At 35.1% G+C, this 18,343-nt stretch overlaps 1 protein-coding gene across 1 annotated transcript in view; it reads right to left on the reverse strand.

The window, feature by feature from the left end:
* RUNDC3B (RUN domain containing 3B) overlaps positions 1 to 18,343 on the reverse strand; it is a 58,496-nt gene that overhangs the window by 30,273 nt on the left and 9,880 nt on the right. The window contains exons 3-6 of the mRNA XM_054814429.1: positions 10,212 to 10,345; positions 7,095 to 7,180; positions 3,560 to 3,649; positions 379 to 459 (exon numbers count right to left, since the gene is read on the reverse strand). Of these exons, the coding sequence (XP_054670404.1) occupies positions 379 to 459; positions 3,560 to 3,649; positions 7,095 to 7,180; positions 10,212 to 10,345 (391 nt within the window). The remainder of the gene's footprint in view (positions 1 to 378; positions 460 to 3,559; positions 3,650 to 7,094; positions 7,181 to 10,211; positions 10,346 to 18,343) is intronic.

The raw sequence follows: 18,343 nt of genomic DNA on the forward strand, positions 1-18,343 counted from the left end.
TACTGCTTATCTGTCAAATCTTACCGTTTACCAGGGCATATATAATTTTTATTTACTAAGTAACTACTTTTAAGTTTATAACTACCTAGAAAAGGCCCAAGAGAAAGGACAACTTGGTCTGGAGATCTTCAAAGGAAATAAAAAAATTATTTCTTGCTGAACTGTGATTCTAATCCAACTAAAAAAGTTAGCGTGACTCACTCTTATGAGTCACGTAATAACTCCACCAGTCTGAAACAGCAAGGTAGGCAAGTGTACAGGTTTGTATTTAGATATGGATATTATTTTGAATGTGAAATGAAAAGTAAGAAGCCCAGTATGAAGTAAAATTTTGCCAGTGAAATAAAATTAAAAAAGCAGCATAAAGATAAAAAGTACCTTTGTGTCAACTTCAAGTACGGTGTATAATCTATGACAGCTGGAAAGCTGCCATCCAATCCCTCACCCTTCAGACAAAAACTGATAAAACAGAGAAACAATTATAAGATTAAAACAAGAAAATTAAATGACAGTCACAGTCGAATCTTACCAATGTGAAATTTTTCTTAATTTTTTGGTAATAAGAAAGGCCTAGAGCATTTAATACTGAAATCCTACTCAGCTGAGCTAGACTGTTTAATATTAAATGAGAGTCACTAAGCATATTATAGGATAATGAAAACCCCAATAAACAGAAGTTTCACATAATCAGGGAATAGATCAGGGCATGTGGTATAAACCTTAATTTTTAAATATTTGCTTTTATTCTGAAAATACAGAAGGATTGCAAGGGAATAACAGGAAAATGAAAGTTAGCTGAAGCAAGACAAATAGAAGAGCTATGATGAACTTGGAATCTTCAGTATTTAGGCTCATTTAAAGTGTTTGCAGAGTGCTTATGTAACCATCCTACTAACTTTAAGTCAAAAATCAGGTCTCAAACATATTTCAGAGTCTTTCTCCTTTCAGATGCTTTCTGGTGTTGGGCCTCAGGAAGGTGAGGAACACTAATGAAACTAACTTTCAGAAAATGTTCTTAAATGGCTGTAGCTTTATAAAGCTCTCATCTACACTGTATTCTTTTTGTGCTGAATATAAAAGATTGTATTTGAATAATGTTTAATTATCACAGAAGTGTCAAAATTAATTATGCTTCCACAAGGCTCATATTCCTCACTCCTCAAAAAACAGATTCTAGTAAGACACAGCTTCTGCTAACTTAATAGCAAAGTGCCATTTTTGACAACGTAGTCACTTCAGTGGTATTTGGGAAGTACATCTGAAGGGGTTTTTTTTTTCCCTGAGAAAAGAAAAGCAAAGAAAACAACAAGAACCACCCTGCAAAACCACAATTATTTTAAGTACATACATAATTTCACATTGCTGTGAGGGGGAAAAAAAATTTAGGTTCTGTTCCAACCTTGGTTCCCCCATCTCCACCCCAAAGCCTTATTTACAGTTCCACATAGATAAGCCAGTCAACATTTATAAAAAACTGAACTGAAAAAAAGAAATCTCAAATATAACATGCAAAGAATGGTTACAGCTTCTGCAATACAACTGCAATACTATGAATTATATGTGGCACATATAAATGCTCCTGTAGTACTATGTTCCTATTTTTCTCAGAAAATTTCTAAACTCTAAAAAAGCTGCATTGACAAAAACTTAAATCTCTCCAATGAGAATCAATCATTACTCTGAATACTATTAACAGGTACCTATAAATATGCTTATATTAGAAATCAGAGGATAAAGGAAGAACAAGCACACTCCTACAACTAAGCTCTCATACCGGTAGTATGTACCACTGAGTCTTATGCAAGACAAACACAGTCAATTGATGATTATTTATGGCAGGATATACCCACTGCAGACCTACTCTTGCTATGCTTCTTATTCATGTGTAGCTATAGTCCTTCCAAATATAGTGCTAATACAGAAACAGTTTAATTTCACATAGTGCAAAGCTTAAACTAATAAAATCTGGTAAGATTTGAATTTGCTGTACACAAGGTTAGCTCTCTTATCATCCTTTAGCACACTTCCGTTCCCCAGAACATATGTTGAGGACGCAGTTAAGCCAATCTAATAACTAAATGCTGGCAAAAGAAGCTATCCTCTCCTTCCCCATTTTTTGGTTGGGTTTTTTTTTCGTTTGTTTGTTTGTTTTTAATCCCAACCAGACATTCCCTTTCCCCTCCTTACAGTGGTATTGGCACTTATCCGATTCCATGATGAGCTAGTTCAGCCATCAAGAATGTTTAGAGTTTTTTAGCATCCAGTTGCAGTTCCACAGGCAGCTGAACTAAATGCTTACTGCCACCAGAAAGGGAAAACATTACTCAATCCTTTTTATTGCTTTTCTTCTCTAAGCCTTATGGTCCCATCATCTCTGCCACTAATAGGGTGCTTCCGTGAACCAAACTAGCAAACAACAGAAGAACTATCCTGTCTTCCTACTATGTTTTTTTTATTCTTTAACAAGTTAAGCTGGCTCACAGAAGGGTCCAACAAACTGGTATAAGGGTACATAAGCAGGAGTAAATTTCCAAAGGCCTTTTGGCAACAGTCAATCATTCAGTGAATCCAGTGAGACTATGTGCTGTTTTCTGCCAGTTTATCTCCTAAACTGGTTTGTGAGAAGCATTAATGCTGCTGCAGGGCAAATATTAACAGTGTACTGCCAGGAGATGGGAGAAAAGCATTATCAGCCTCCTTTTCCCCATGCTGTATTATGAAACCCTCCCCCAGTGGCTCTGTATGAGGCTAAGTGGGCGCAGCTAGGCATACTAACAGGGCCTTGCACCAGCCAGGTTCGATCTTGTCATAGGCACTGTAGTCTTTATACCTTGTGATGGTTTTATTTTTATATACATATATTTTGTGTGTACATATACATATATACCACGATGCTTTTTATATTCTCTAGGGTGCAATTGCACCTTCATTACCCCAAAACACAGAATTAATTGCATAACAAAGCACACAAAAGTCTAGCTAGAGATTGCAAAGGTAAATTCATGCAGTTAAGCCAATCTAATAACTAAATGCTGGCAAAAGAAGCTATCCTGCATTTTCAATCATGTAATCCGATGATACTTTGCAGTTTGGTTGCAGTTAGTTATAACACAAAATAATATTAAACGGTCATTTGTAGGTTAAGCTTTTAAAATCTAGAAGTGCTAAAGATACCTACATCTTCTACATAGGCAGTTACAATATTGTCATTGAGTATCATGTACTAATCACACAGTTTTCCTTACAGTTTAAAAATAACTTTAAAAGATTCAATTGTCTGTAAACGTCACTTAATAGGTTTGATATATCTTCTGCAATTACACATCTGATTGCTTTCAGGATTTTGATACCTAAAAGAAAGACCGTGTAATCATGCAGCTATATAAACTATGGCATACCTTTGTTCTTATCTAGAAGAGCCATTCAAGATCTCTCTCTCCCTCCCCCTCCTAAGTTTTGTCTCTCAAACTATCAAGGGAATCTAACAATGTTTTCCATAATGTATTGATTTATAAGTTCTTGCCTGAGCATTTTGTAATGAAGCATGCAAATATAATACCTGAAATCAATTGCATTGAGTCCCAACAGCATACCAGCAAGCATATTTGCTTCTTCACCAAGAACAATTGCTCCATCCTCATAAAATCTCCTTCAATAAAAAAGAAATTAGTTCAGCTAATACAATTTTCTCACAAATAATAATAATGTTTTTCATAGTTAACAGAAAACTGAAGAAATCCAATTTAAATAAAAACAATTCATGTGAACCCCAAGGGCATTCATATTTCATTTCAAATAAAGCAAACCAATAGACTGCACAGCACAGAACATTATGGTCTTAGAGCACATAAAAATTTAGACAGAAGGAAAAAGAATGTACAATACTAGCTCTAAGAAACAGCAGAACAGGATGGACAAAATGAAAAGAAAATTATGAAGATATCTTATACTTTACAGCTGAAAGGAAGAATTAGTGTCACATACATAAAAAAAAATTCCATTGTATGGAAAAAAAGTTCTCTCACAATTGTACTTGCAGGCTCTTTTAAAATAGTTAACTTTCACTCTTCATTCTTAGTAGATGATTATTTTTTTAAAAAAATATTTTCACGAATCAGCTACTTTCCAGGTAGCATACTTTTTCTTAAAATACTGCATGCTGCAAAGATGCATGCTGCATCCAGTTATTCTGAGATTTAAAATTTTCATTATTTGAAGAAGGAGTGTCTTCTTAACATCATTTTTTATTGTAAAACACCTATTGGCCAAAGTTTTAAAACTCCACACCTTGATCTCAAAATACACTTCACACACCCTGGTATATGCAGACCTATGAAGGATGCTTGAGAACAGTGACCAATAAAGCAACAATGGTTAAATCTGTATTCCCTCACCATCTCCCCATTCTCTCCCTTTTTTTCTAGTTTTCTCCTCCCAGCTACCACAGAAGCTACTTCCAGACAGAAACGTTCCATGCACAGGGCAGGCAAATAGGACCCACCATTGCCACGCATGGCTTTGTAAAAAAGGCATTTGGTCTGTTTAGCAAAGTAGCATGAAACTAATTTCTATGTTAAAGGAGTCTTAGCAGCAGCAGAGACAGGTCACTAGAATTCACCTCAGCATTACATGTGAAAAGAGGGAAACCAAGAGCTGTTCAGTACCAAAGGCAAGGTTGAAAGGTCACTTAACAGAAACCGAGATGCAATGTACGACTGCAAGAAGGTGCCAAGTTATTGAATGCAACCCATCTTTCAGACAAACACCAGCAACACTGCCCTACCAAAAGCTCCATCTGTTTTAAGAACTGCATGAAAGTATTGGGATGGCTCAGTGAGAGCTTGAGTTGGCTGCATGGCGAACATCCAGAAAAGACACATTTTGGGGCAAAGCTCCAAAGACTGAACTATGGTACAATGCACACTGTCACAAGTCCCACTTTTGCAGTTTCATAACAGACAGACATTTGCTGTAAGGAAGTGAGTCGTCCAAGACTTTGGATGTTCTTAGTGGAAGCAAGAAATCTGGAAGACTTCCTCTGGGAAGATAGAGATAGTCCTGACACTGATGCTATGATGTTCTGACTCAGCTCTCTACCCTCTGACTTCAGCAAGGGCACCAGGAATCTAAACTGGCCACTTGTTGAGATAGAACACTGAGCTAGATGGACTTTACAATCCGATTCAGTAGTTACTCTTATTTGTGAACTAACAGCAACGATCTCAATACAAGCTGATTACAAACCATTTCACTGGCATTTGTAAAATCACTGCCAGGTACCAATCTGTACTGTGTTCAGTTTATCTTGTAAAATGGTGCCTAGGAAGTAATCACACAAACAAGTCAGGGAATATTTGTAACAGTGAGAGGCAGACGTTAGCCTGACAGGAGCAATGTTTCTTAAAACAGCTACAATAATCCAGTCAAAACAACAGTCCCCTTGGAAAACTCACAAATCTTCTTTCAGTGCTATGCAGTTGACATCTCACAACAGAACAAGTCTACTTTAACTTTCTGTTCTGACCAATTTGTTAGAAAAATAATTGTGTGTCCATGCTTAATCCAACCCCTTTTCAAGTGTAATATGAGGATCCAGCACTAATAATGTGCTGCTTAATTAAAGGACTAGCCCTAAGATCAGACACCTAAACACAGCAGCGAGATTTAAAAAGAGCTAGCAGTATGATAGATGAATCTTATATTCTACATAAACATGTGTAACATTTATAGTTTATATAAATAATTATCAAATATACATAAAGCACAATACATAATTTAAAATGTCAATTAAATGGTGCAAAGCATCACCAAAAAAATCAGGCCACTTGTTAGGTATCTGAAATCCCACACGGGAAAAAGAGTGTGCTGATTATTGCTAGTGGATTTGAAATCTACACTACTAAGATCTGAAACTGTAACTTTTATTTCCATTAGATGTATTTAAAAATATTACTTCAAAACAAACTTTGCACTTACTATGTTTGGAATGCAAAAGAGATTGTTTCCAAAAGTTATACCACTGAAAGAACATTCAAATATATGAAACATTAACATGTTCAAATAAACGAATTGGAAACTACTAATAAAATAATACCACAACTATCCACTAGCAAACAAACAACACTACCAAAGAGGGACAAAGAATGTACTGCTTAACTACATGGTTTGGGACCTTCCTCTTCCTCCTCATCTCCCCCTCAAAAACCCAAGTAACTTTTCAGTTTGAAGCAACATGAGTAAATCTTTTCCAGAAATCTTTGTTTTATGAGCTTCTTGTCTACTGTAAATGCAAGCAAATCTGAGTAAAATAAGGACAACACGTCTGGAAACTTCAGTAAAATGGGATGTTTACCTAGTTGTGTTTCAAAGGCACCTTAATATCAGCAAAATATATGGAGATCTGCAGATAAATAGTATTACTCGCTCATATTTAGATGACTTCATCATAAATCTACAAAACACACTTGTTACAAGATAAAACATCATATAATAATCACATTATGTAGAACCAGTCCAAAACCACCGGAGCATTTTCTATCACAAATCATATTCTTGTCCGTAACAGCTTTTACCATTAGAAGGTACAACAAAAATCTGTTACACATTTTTCATATTACATCAAGAATCCTAGCTATGCCTGGTCACTAATTCTGTTCTTCTATATTTCTCAAAAGCTTCCTGGAATTCTCTTCCTTTCTTCTTCAAGAAAAGTTCCTATAAAAATTATTTTTTACTGAGTCTCTAAGGCTTTCTGTCAACCATACCTAATTTTGAAAGGAACATTACATCTTGTATCCTTATCACTCTACAATTTCATAAATAGTTCCTTCTTTAGAGAGGTTTTCTTCTCTTTTGACCTTTCAAGAATTCCAGACATTTCCACATTTTTAAAATCACAAAGGAATTTTCAATTTTGCAGTTCTACCCATGATAAAATCCAATCAATACCAACTCCAGATATAGGTTACAGCTATTTTATTAGTGACATCCTTTCCTATACAAATCAAGTGGAACATTCACTTCCAAATCCAAGTCCCTCACTTAAGCAACATTTGCTCAACTATTGCAAAAAAAAAAATAAAAGTCTTAGAGACCTGGTTGTTTTGAAGTCTCTCAGAGCTGTGGAAATATATTCAGACAAATGCTTTTCCATAAGTGCTACTCTGATCCAGGCTCGACCCTGCAAAAACAAACAGATATCAAATATTTAAGCAGTATAGAATGAAACACTTAATTTTATATCTGAAAGTGAATACATTTCACCCAGGTAAATCAACTGACCTGATTGACAATATTACCACTATACAGAAATTGTTCCTAAGATGTACTTCATTATAGTAACAATGAAAATAGAAAATGCATTCATACAAATAAACTTTATTGTGAAATAAAGTTCTCCAAAATTTGAAGGGAAAAAAACCCCAAAAGATTTTTCTTTAATTACATACTCCAGCCTTTTGAAAACCTCATGTGCATAACTGGTACCAGATCAGGGCAGAAAGCTTTTCATTTTACGGACAATGGTATTGGAAGCATCTAATCAGTTCCACTGTAAAGCAGCAGTAACCTACCCTCAAGGTGATTTAAGTAAGAACTAGTTCTCTGCATTCATTCAAATATTTGTGGGATCAATAAAACCAAATTATAACTCAGAGACATTTTTATTATGTAATTTGCATAAATTATTTTTTCCCTCAGCAAGGACATCATTATAGAAGGTGCACATAATATACAGGAATGAAATCAAATCTAAGAGGCCTAAAACTTGTAGTCCAAAACCAAATCTTCATTCAAACAGTTCTATAAACAACAGCAATAGCTTCCAAAATAACCTTTAGGAATGTATGCTGCACTATGTTTACATGTCTAGTGCACAGGATTGTAGTTTACAAGAAAGAGACATTTCAGATGGCTGCCATAGTTGTGATTGTCAGTTTGAGAACACCAGGAACATTTCTTGTAACCCATATAAACTCACAAATAGTTATATAAGTAGTAAGATGTCTTTCTGCTTAATATATTTGGTGCTTATTGACACCTAGCTGAATATCACTACAGACATTCCACCAAAACGAACTGCAGTAGATTATAATCCTACTTTTAATATTTATAGACCTAGATCAAACTAACCTTATAATAAGATAGGCAGGCAGATGCAAAATAAAATAATAAAAAATAATAAATAAAATAAAATTTTTAAAAAAATTGCTTTCATAAACACTAACAACGCAGCGAAAATTTTAATGTCGAGTGCACTAAAATTAAAAGGATGTTTATCTGGATAGCTGCCTTTATGATGCAGTTATTTAGAACACGAGTGAAACAGTCAAAGCCTGATGGTGCTGCTTAGCTAACAACTAAGGCCTATGCAGCTCCAGTGAAAGCAGGGGTAACTAGCACTGGTAAACCCTTACTAACCGCTTCCAGGCTGAAGCAGACACCCATTTGGACCACCAGTAAAACTGATGCATACTACTAGTATTTGTGCTGACACACCTCCAACCCTTTAAGATATGGACATCCAAAATACTCCCACATGCACTTTTAAAAATTCAGCACTGCTCTCCACACTCACTGCACAAATTAGCTTCTTTATTTACTATTTGGCATGGAGTTTTCCACAGAGTAAAATAAAACTTTAATTTATTTATAAGAGTATTTCAGAAAATAGCTTTGCATCTTATGATCTACTGAATTTAAATATTCATATCTATTAAAATCTTGGAATTCAGAAACACTTTTAAAATAAACATCAAATATAAGCAATACAATCATCAGATTCTAGAACATTAATCTCTCCAGAAAATAGTTGGAAATAAGTTCTCCAAATTATCTGAATTTCCAGATCTCAACATAAGCAAGAAGAAAAGCAGCATCATTCAAATCATCAGTCTACTATTTCACTACATTGAGTTCAAGGAAGAGCATGTAATATTCCGGATAGAAAAAACAGTCAGTAACTTTTTGCCATAGAATCTCAAGTGTTTCAAAGGTTTCATGCAAATTACAGATACGTTTACTACATAAATATAAAACTGAGTCTAAACAAAAGAAGAAAGGAGCAACGATAGACATAGCAAATAAGCTGTTCTGCAGTACTATGGATCATCAGAACAGCTGCTCAAAGATCTACTAGGTTCATGGTGCTGTTTGATCTAAGCATCATCTTTTCTTGAAGAAAACTGTGGTTGTGTAAATACATGTAATTTAAATTGTATTAGCCACAGTCATGCCCCTGAAAAAAACCTACAATTTTTTGTATATAACAAGCTAAATATTTCCGCCTTGCCAATGACACCAAATGTGAATAATCCAGAGCAGAATAAAAATCTGGAACTACAGGATTTTTAAAATAGCTGTGGAACACAGTTTGGATACTTGTTCAAATAACTGATTCCAGTCCCTTTAGGAATAAAATTAATTAAGAATATTTGTGCATTGTTTTATACTACTTATACTTTAAAGTCAGAAGGTTCTCAGTTATCAATCAAGGCTGATTTACACAGAAATACAAGCTATTTTATATATATCTATATATCTATACTGTCTCACACTATTAAGATTTAATGATAGGTCAGTTTAAAGCTTATTCTTATTCAGGTCATATGCATATAAACACATTAAATTGTTACTTCCTTAACATTTCCATTGTACCTACAATCAGAAATTGTGATGTCATTTCTATAGACATCCTTTAAAATGACAGATCTTTATTAGCAAATAAATCTGTTAAAGGCTTCCTGCACAATCACACCAACAAACTCAAGAGCTGATCACCCTTTTTCTATTAGTGCATAAATTACATACAAAATAAAATGATACTTAGGTTGAGGGGGGGAAATCACATTTCTACAATTTTAAAATATTATTTTTAGGCACGCCCCCATGAACTTAATTTCCCTCAACATACTGCATTTTCAAAAAAATTTGCAAGTCATTTTATAATACAACATGCTCAATGAATAGAGAATTTGAGATTCATTCCACTGAATAACAAATTTAAAAGGAAACATATTCAGATTTAAAAGTGTTTTTTTAAAAAGTAAATATTTACTAGGTACATATAAAAATAATTATTTCAAACAATGAAAAATTTTGTGGGGCAAGCTTAGTAATATATTTTTTTCTTCTGGGTACAGAAATGTCAGCTATATTTTACACAGAAGAAATAATGTAATAAAAAAAGTCAATTTGACCTTTTTCTTCCCTACCTTAGCTCTAGAAGAGCCGACATTCTCCATGTTCTCAATACTGCAGATGCAATTGTGAGAGACTTTTCGGCAAGCTACTCGAATGTAGTCCCAGAAACTACGAGGACTTTCATAGCCGAACCAGGTGATCTGACCTTAAATCAAAATACAAGATACGTAAAGATTTATGAACCTCTCTCTCTACTTATTGGAGATAAACATAATCAAAATTCTTCCCTATAAGTTGCCTGCACTGACAGGATTTTATACTAGCAAGTCCATAAATTCCTACTGAAAACTGGCTCACAGGTGTAAAAAAAACTTGCATTATGCCTCTCACCCTGGTTTGAAACCAATAAACTAAGATAAGTTTGGGGCTTTTGTGCATATATGTGTATTTTGTTGGTTTTTTCCTTGTTAATATGCTATAATAATACTCAAGAGTTCTTCACAGGACTCTTAAATCACAACAGAGCACACACTGTTGTGACTAAAAAATATGATGCAGGAAATATTTCCGTTATTTGCCTTAGTACCATGTTTCATTAATACAATCAAGTAAAAAGAGTTTTGTTCTTTAAAAAAATAATTTTTTAATAAATAAATAAAGACCACTGTTTGCTGTGGTAGTGTTATCCTTATTTTAAGGAGCAGATCGGAATTTTTCAAAATGTGCTTTCATTGAAGGAGAAATTGATGCATGATAAAAAAAGTTTTGCAGTCCCAATTTATTTTGAGTACACACAGAACATTCCATGGGAAGTTGACCAAAATGAATTGAGCAAACCAATATTTCTTCTGGAGCTTTAACCAAAATCCTTCATATTTTTTTCCAGCTTGGAATGTATTGCAGTTAGAAAACAAAAGGCAAAATTACATACTATTTGCAACCGCTCCACACAAAATAAATTTCATCACAGATGCAACAGTTCAGCTGCATTTTTCAGACTGAACAGCATACAACTGCAAACAGGTATGTGAAAAGTATGATGAATGTTGCCCTCTGGTGACTGCCATTACTACATACATGCAAAACCTTTTCTCCGCATAAAATGAGATCTTACTGTTAAGCTAATTTTATTTTAAGTGTTGTATTTCTGAAGCTTTACTAATTTATCAGAAAGACTTTATTTCTTTTGCTGTTAGAAAGCTCAGATTTCAAGAAAAATATATTAGACTGATACTACAAATCATACATACCAAAAATAAAATGCCAAAATATGATGACAAGGATATTTTTATCTATGACTTATCTTAGTTCCAAGCATAGCCAGAGTAGTGTCAAAGATCTGTCCCCTATGATCTTCAGAAATTCAGGTGGTTGGGGTTTTTTCTCCCCTAGAAGGTGCATGTAACTTGACCTTGTGGCCCATCTGCTTACTTTGTCACATGAATTTATTTATTAAATTCAAAGCTTGACAAAAGACTTAAAAAAAGCAGGAAGAATTAATATCTACTACTCAATATGCCAAAGGAAAAGCAAAATCCCAAGGTGCTTCAGTTATTGTAGATTCAGGTCTTCTCAGCTCTAAGGACTAAAATAAAAGTATTGCCATGAGGTAAGCGCTCTTATACACTTACTATTTTTGTTGACAAGTGTAGCAGACAACAACAAGAATTCAATGGCATTTTAACAGCAAAAAAAGCTACAGATATTTTTCATATTCTTTACTATATCAAAAACATTTCTGCCGTGGGGATTATACCTGCAAAATTAAATGCAACTTAAGTGTGAAGATGACTTTGTGCCACCAATTCCAGTGCCAACTAATAAAAGCAAGCATATCATACAAGAGCTTTTGTGGCTTTTTCAAACTATCTTAAGGATAGAATATATTCTGCAAAAAACCGGACAGTTTTACTCTATAGTTTTCTGAAGTCATTAATGCAAAGCAATTCTTTTGACCAATAAACACCTGCAAAACACATGTAATTTAAAAACAAAAATACCTTTATAACAGAAATACATACCAGCACACAGCACTTACTTGGCTTACACTGAACAACAGAGCAAGCTGGCCATAATTACAAAATACTCTGACATAACAGTGGGCTCTCATCTCACAGCTAGCTCTGCGAGAGGGTGATGGGTTTCAGACTTCAGTAGGAATTGTCTTCACTTGAAAACTCACAGCTGGCTCAGGACCTTTTGTGAACCAAGGACTTCTATATTTCACTATTTTCTCCCTAAAACTTTATACCTTGCCCCACTAGTAATTAACACCATCTGAAGAAAAACTTCCTTAATCATTCTATACACAGAAAAATGTTGGAAAAGACTGTCCAAGAATACTGAGAATGTATTTTAAGAACTACTAAATAAGATATTAAGCTGTATATTCCGTACAATTTTAAAACCTTTCAGCATATGAATTTCTGTTTGGCCCTCAATGTATACAGGCACAAGAACTCTCAAGAATGAGGAATGAAATAGCTCCCACTGTCCAGCGCTTGTTAGGCTGTGCCTGGAGTAGTGTGTTCTGGTTCCCACAATTCAAGGGGGACACAGACAGACTGGAGAGGGTCCAAAGGGCTGGAGAACCTGCCCCATGAGGAAAGACTGAAGGCATTAGGTCTCTTCTCCCTAGGGAAGAGAAGACTCAGAGGGGAACTCATCACAGTATTTCAGTACTTAAAGGGAGGCTACAAAGAGGATGGAGGCTCTCTCTTTACAAGAAATCACATAGAGAAGACAAAGGGCAATGGGTACAAGTTGCACTGGGAGAGGTTTCATCTCAACATAAGAAAGAATTTTTTTACAGTAAGAACAATCATTCACTGGAACAATGCCCTGCAGGGATGTAGTAGAGTCCCTATCGCTGGAGGTTTTCAAGATGTGATTAGACAGGGTGCTAGATAATCTCATACAGGCTCCCTTTCCTACAAATGGTTGGACCAGATTATCTTTCTAGGTCCCTTCCAACTTGGGCTGTTCTATGAATCTAAAATCATATCTAAATTTTAAAGGGTCCTAATAAACTTGAAAGCTAATTTTAGTATACAACTTACTTTCTGTCAAAGTACTTCTTAAGGAAAGAGTAAGTTTCCCAGGATGTCCAACGGACAAAAACTATGTGGTTTTTGTCATGAAATTTATGTCATCAGAAGACACTGAAGCTGACAGCTATTCCAACAGGAATGACATTACTGTTTTTGTCAGCCAAACAAAATTGTTACATAAGCACGGAAGCTGCACGTTTAATATTAAACATTGTTCAAATTAATTCAATTCTTGTCTACAGAACTGCAAAGCAAATAGAAACAATATTGTAAAAATATTTTATTTCATCACATTTTTTAATACTGCTACACGCCTATTTGTATTAACCCATTTCTGCTCCAGTCTGACAACTAGATACAAACATCCGCAACACTAGTTGTTGCAGATCTTTTTTCATGCCCAAGAAATTCTTTACAAATAAGACATTAAACAGTTTGATTCCTACTCAATTACAGTCTGATTTGATATCTACAAAGTTCCACAGTTGCAAAGTAGTAACGACTAGGATGCTCTAAGGTACAGGCAGGTTTTCTCCAGACTTCCCTGTATTATTTGGTTCACAGCAAATTTTTCTATCCCACCAAAAAAAAAGTTTTAATACAACTTGTTGGTAAAAAACTGGCATGCTATTCCTTTGAGAAATTTCTGCAATACCTACTCCTTTACTTTGGGCCTACAGAATGGGTCATTAAAAATTAAAAATTTACAGTAGTTCATAAACCCAGTCGTCCAAGTCAATTATAAATTCTTTTAAGATTTTTCTCCACACAGGAGAAAGGAGAATGAGCTAAACCACAAATTACACAAGAGCCTTACTATTTCTTTTAGCCAAAACCAGTAATAGGGTCACTATGTGTGTATAAATATTAAATCAAGTAACAAAAGCTATTCTGCTAATAGCATTATTGCACCAAATAAAGGTCCATTGCAGCTATATGCTTAGACTTTGTCTTTTTCATGACACTAGTGCCTTCAGCTCTTGTTTCCTTAACCTACCTTTTTCACCCCCATTATATCTCCATTACCTTAACTATTTTATGCAGCAGACTTGTCTCTCAGGATGAGCAGCATTACAAGCTGCATCTTACTCACTCAAAGAACCCTGCTTCCTCACCTGTGACCTAGACCTACAAGCGCAAATCGTCTTCTGCAGACATAATTAATATCCTTTCCCTTTGTAACCACTGTTCATACCTGAATTATTAGAATTTAGTGAATTTTCATTAATATAAATTATATTAATATTCATTGCTTAAAAAGAAAGAGACTCCATGGATAGCAGGCAGTAGTAAGTGCATTTTTTTTCCTCCTAAAATAAGCAAAATAAAAACCATTTGGGAAAGGACAAATTGTGCACTGCAGATAAAATAAGTTTTTCATTGCTTCAGAAATTAATTACTTAATAATTCACCTTACTATGAAGTACAAAACTCAAACATTTACCAGTGATGTCACTAGTACAGCCATTTACTATTACTACCACCTGACTATTGATGATGCATAAAACTAGAACATTTTATAGAATGATGAAAGGAATAGAATTATTATATTTATCTTTCTACTCCAGAAGCACTGATCATCCTAGAAGCTTACTACTCATAGTAAGTTTTCTAAAAGAAAAAAAAGAAAAGCAAGCAAACAAACTGCACAGTCACTAAAAATTGGGAATAACATAGATCTGATAGAGACAAGCAAGCAGCTTACATGTGCAACTCTAGCAGAAGCTTTTGATGTGTTTATAATACCTTCTAAATGTACATACAGGAAAAAAAGGCACACAAAGTTGTGAAGGTGTCAAAATAGCACAGAACAGCATACTGTTTTGTGTCATTATGGTGGTACATGCAAATAAGCATATAGATGACAAGTACACTAACAGTAACCATGACATGCAAAAATTATAGACATTACAAGCAAGATGCACTATATACATTGTCAGTGACAGAACTTAATTTACACACCAAAACTATTTCTAAGCATGCCTATTGGCTAGCAGTTTGGATATAAACTCATTTTGCTATAAAGGATATTATAATGAAAACCTAGTAAGTCAACAAATACATGCACATGACAATAGTTTTCAGAAATACATTTGAGATGATGGCCATAAAAATCTAGAATAGTTATTGATGTTCTTCACTACTAACTCAGTTAAAACTAATTTACAGTGATAGAAAAAAGCAGAAAACTATACAACATTGTGATACAGTAAAGACAACATATACAACACTTTGAATTTACTTCAGATTTTAAATCAGCTAGGATATACCTGTGATCAAATCCCAAGTACTGTTGCTAAACAGTTTTTGATGCCCCCACCATTTCTGCACTAACTATATTTACTTAGCTGATCTGATAAAAAGGATATTACATGAAATATACATGAAAAATCTGTGGCCAGCAGTAAAAACAAGAAATCCCCAAGACAACTACAAGATAGGGCTTAACGTCCACATTACAAAATGGTTAAGAAAGGAACAAATTCCAAACAACTATCTGGGGGAAAAAAATGGCTCCTGAAATTAGCCAGCTTACTTTAAAGATTATCAAACATGCATACATTTGTATACAAATTTGTAAAATGCCTTTCAGGACTACAGGTCTTATTTTGTCCAGAGATCTTCAAATACCTTGTTTCTGTATCCACAGAAAATACCACTTACTCGCTACTGCATTATAAAACCATACAAATTTTTATTCCTGAGAAGGAATAAAAGAGTAATTAGTTGCCCATCTTCTTTCTGTTACTGCTTCTCTCCTACCTTTTCAAGATCTTCAACTGTTCTGTCCAGTTGTATCATATCTGGCCAGCAGGCATGCCACACACCTTATTTTAATGACAGGAAGAACACATGCTTTATATCCTGCTCCATACAATATTTAGTCTATTCTGCATTCACAATAAATCCAGTGCTTCTAGGGAGTACCAGGTATACTGCACATACAGTATTACACAGTAGGGGGATAATTATCTCCCCACTTGCTAGAGCAGAAGGCAGTCAATGGCTTGTAATCCCTGAAAAGACAGTTAATACAGCTTATCCAAACTCACTCTCTTTCTTCCTTAGGGCTATTAAAAAAAAGACTGAGAGCCAGATTGTGTTTTCTAACAACAGTGGCCTATTCCTGACTGCTACTTATTGGCATTGATGTACATGTAGCTGTAAGGTAGTACAGATGTCACCTTTTGGCCATGGCACATTGTGTTACCTTTTTTGGAACTATTTTGGTGCCATATGTGCTAAGTCTTCTGTATCACATGAACAGATACCTGCATTCAAGTAGCATTCACAGATCTATGTTGCGTGAGCTGATATATTTATTCCGACCTCATTTTATTACAAAGCAAACACCCACATATAAAGCACTCTTAAGAAAATGAGCAGCTCAGTTAAAGAAGGGCATCCATGGGGAAAGTCATTACTTTTCTGCCTGTTTGACTTCCTGGTCTGGCTCACCACTGGATCTGGTGGAGACCACGGCCAATATCAGGGAAAGGTAAACACAAAGTGGGGGTGAGGGTGGGGGATAAAATGCTGTAGCAAACTGCACTAAATTTAAGAAATGTCATGGAGATTTTCAACATTCAACTAGAAAATGCCGTGAGCAATCTAAGAAAGCCCTGCTTTGAGCAAAAGGTTGGACTGGATGACTTTCTGTCATGGTTTAACCCAACTGGTAGCTAAAACAACCACATAGCTGTTCGCTCAGTCCCCCTCCCTCAGTGGGATGGGGAGAGAATCGAAAAAGAAAAAAAGTAAAACTCATGGGTTGAGATAAAGACAGTTTAATAGGAATAATAATAATATACAGAACAAATTATGCACAGCACAATTTCTCAACACCCAAGCCGATACTCAGCTAGATCCTGAGCTGCAATCCCACCTCCTGGATAACTTCCCCAGTTACATACAGAGCATGACGTCATATGGTATGGAATATCCCTGTGGTCAGTTGGGGTCAGCTGTCCCAGCTGTGTCCTCTTGCAACTTCTTGTGCACTCCCAGCCCACTTGCTGGTGGGGTGGTGTGAGAAGCAGAAAAGGTCTTGGCTCTGCATAAGCACTGCTCAGCAGTAACTAAAACATCCTGTGTTATGAACACTGTTTCCAGCACCAATCCAAAACATAGCCACATACTAGCTACTGTGAAGAAATTTAACTCTACCCCAGTCAAAACCAGCACACTAAGACACTTTCCAAACTAAATTCTTCAATGATTCTGAAAGGAAAAAAGAAACCCACGTACTCACCCATACCACTCAGTGTTGTTTCATGACCCTATTGCTATTTGGAGCTGGCAACATCACATCAGCTACTTATCAACAATAAATTTTAAAATGGTGCTCATATTGCTAAAACTAGCATTTTTAGCAGAACAGCCAGGAGGATGAGGCTTGAAGAACTATTATTTCAGAATTCTTAATTGCAATGGTTTCAGAAAAAGCATAAAATTCTAATCCCTGTAGTTGAACATTTTTTCCCCTTAAAATGCCAATCCTTCTTCCTTCTATTTTGTTTTGTCTGGATCCTATCTGAACATGAAATGAATAAGCAGCAACAGTCACTATATTCCATCAAGACTATGCTTTACTCCTTAAAATCATATTATATTTATGTCAGAAAAGACAGTTGCCAGTAAAAGCTTTCTAATAAAAGTAAACTTAGTCCTTTACAGTGCAAATTAAATATTTTTTATTATTATTTATTCTTCCTTCCTCACCCAGTACTTCTGAAGGAAGTTAAAGATTAAGAATTGTTATTTGCCATGGCCTTAAGAAAGTAAGGGTCTATATACTCAAACTCTCAAATCTGGATCATCCAATTAACTACACTGCCACAGGATTATCCTGACAACTTTGATACAATGAAGCCACTTATCCCATTTATCTTACCATAGACAAATAGATCATGTATGTTCTGCCTGCTTTAAAACATTTTATACAACCCACTGCAATCACCAGTCTGCTTTCAGTGTACTCCTACTGACTTGAAGTATGCGTTCAGAATATATTAGTCATTTCCATCAATAAAATGCAATTTCTTTCAAGCCCTGTGTTGTATAATATATACCCTCTTAAAATTTGAATTGTCATGGTACATTTATTATCTCAATTTCGCTTTCAAGTTTTAAAGAATAAAACAATTACTCGC

This window comes from Grus americana, chromosome 2, assembly GCF_028858705.1.
Source record: "Grus americana isolate bGruAme1 chromosome 2, bGruAme1.mat, whole genome shotgun sequence".
In the NCBI taxonomy this organism is placed as follows: domain Eukaryota; kingdom Metazoa; phylum Chordata; class Aves; order Gruiformes; family Gruidae; genus Grus; species Grus americana.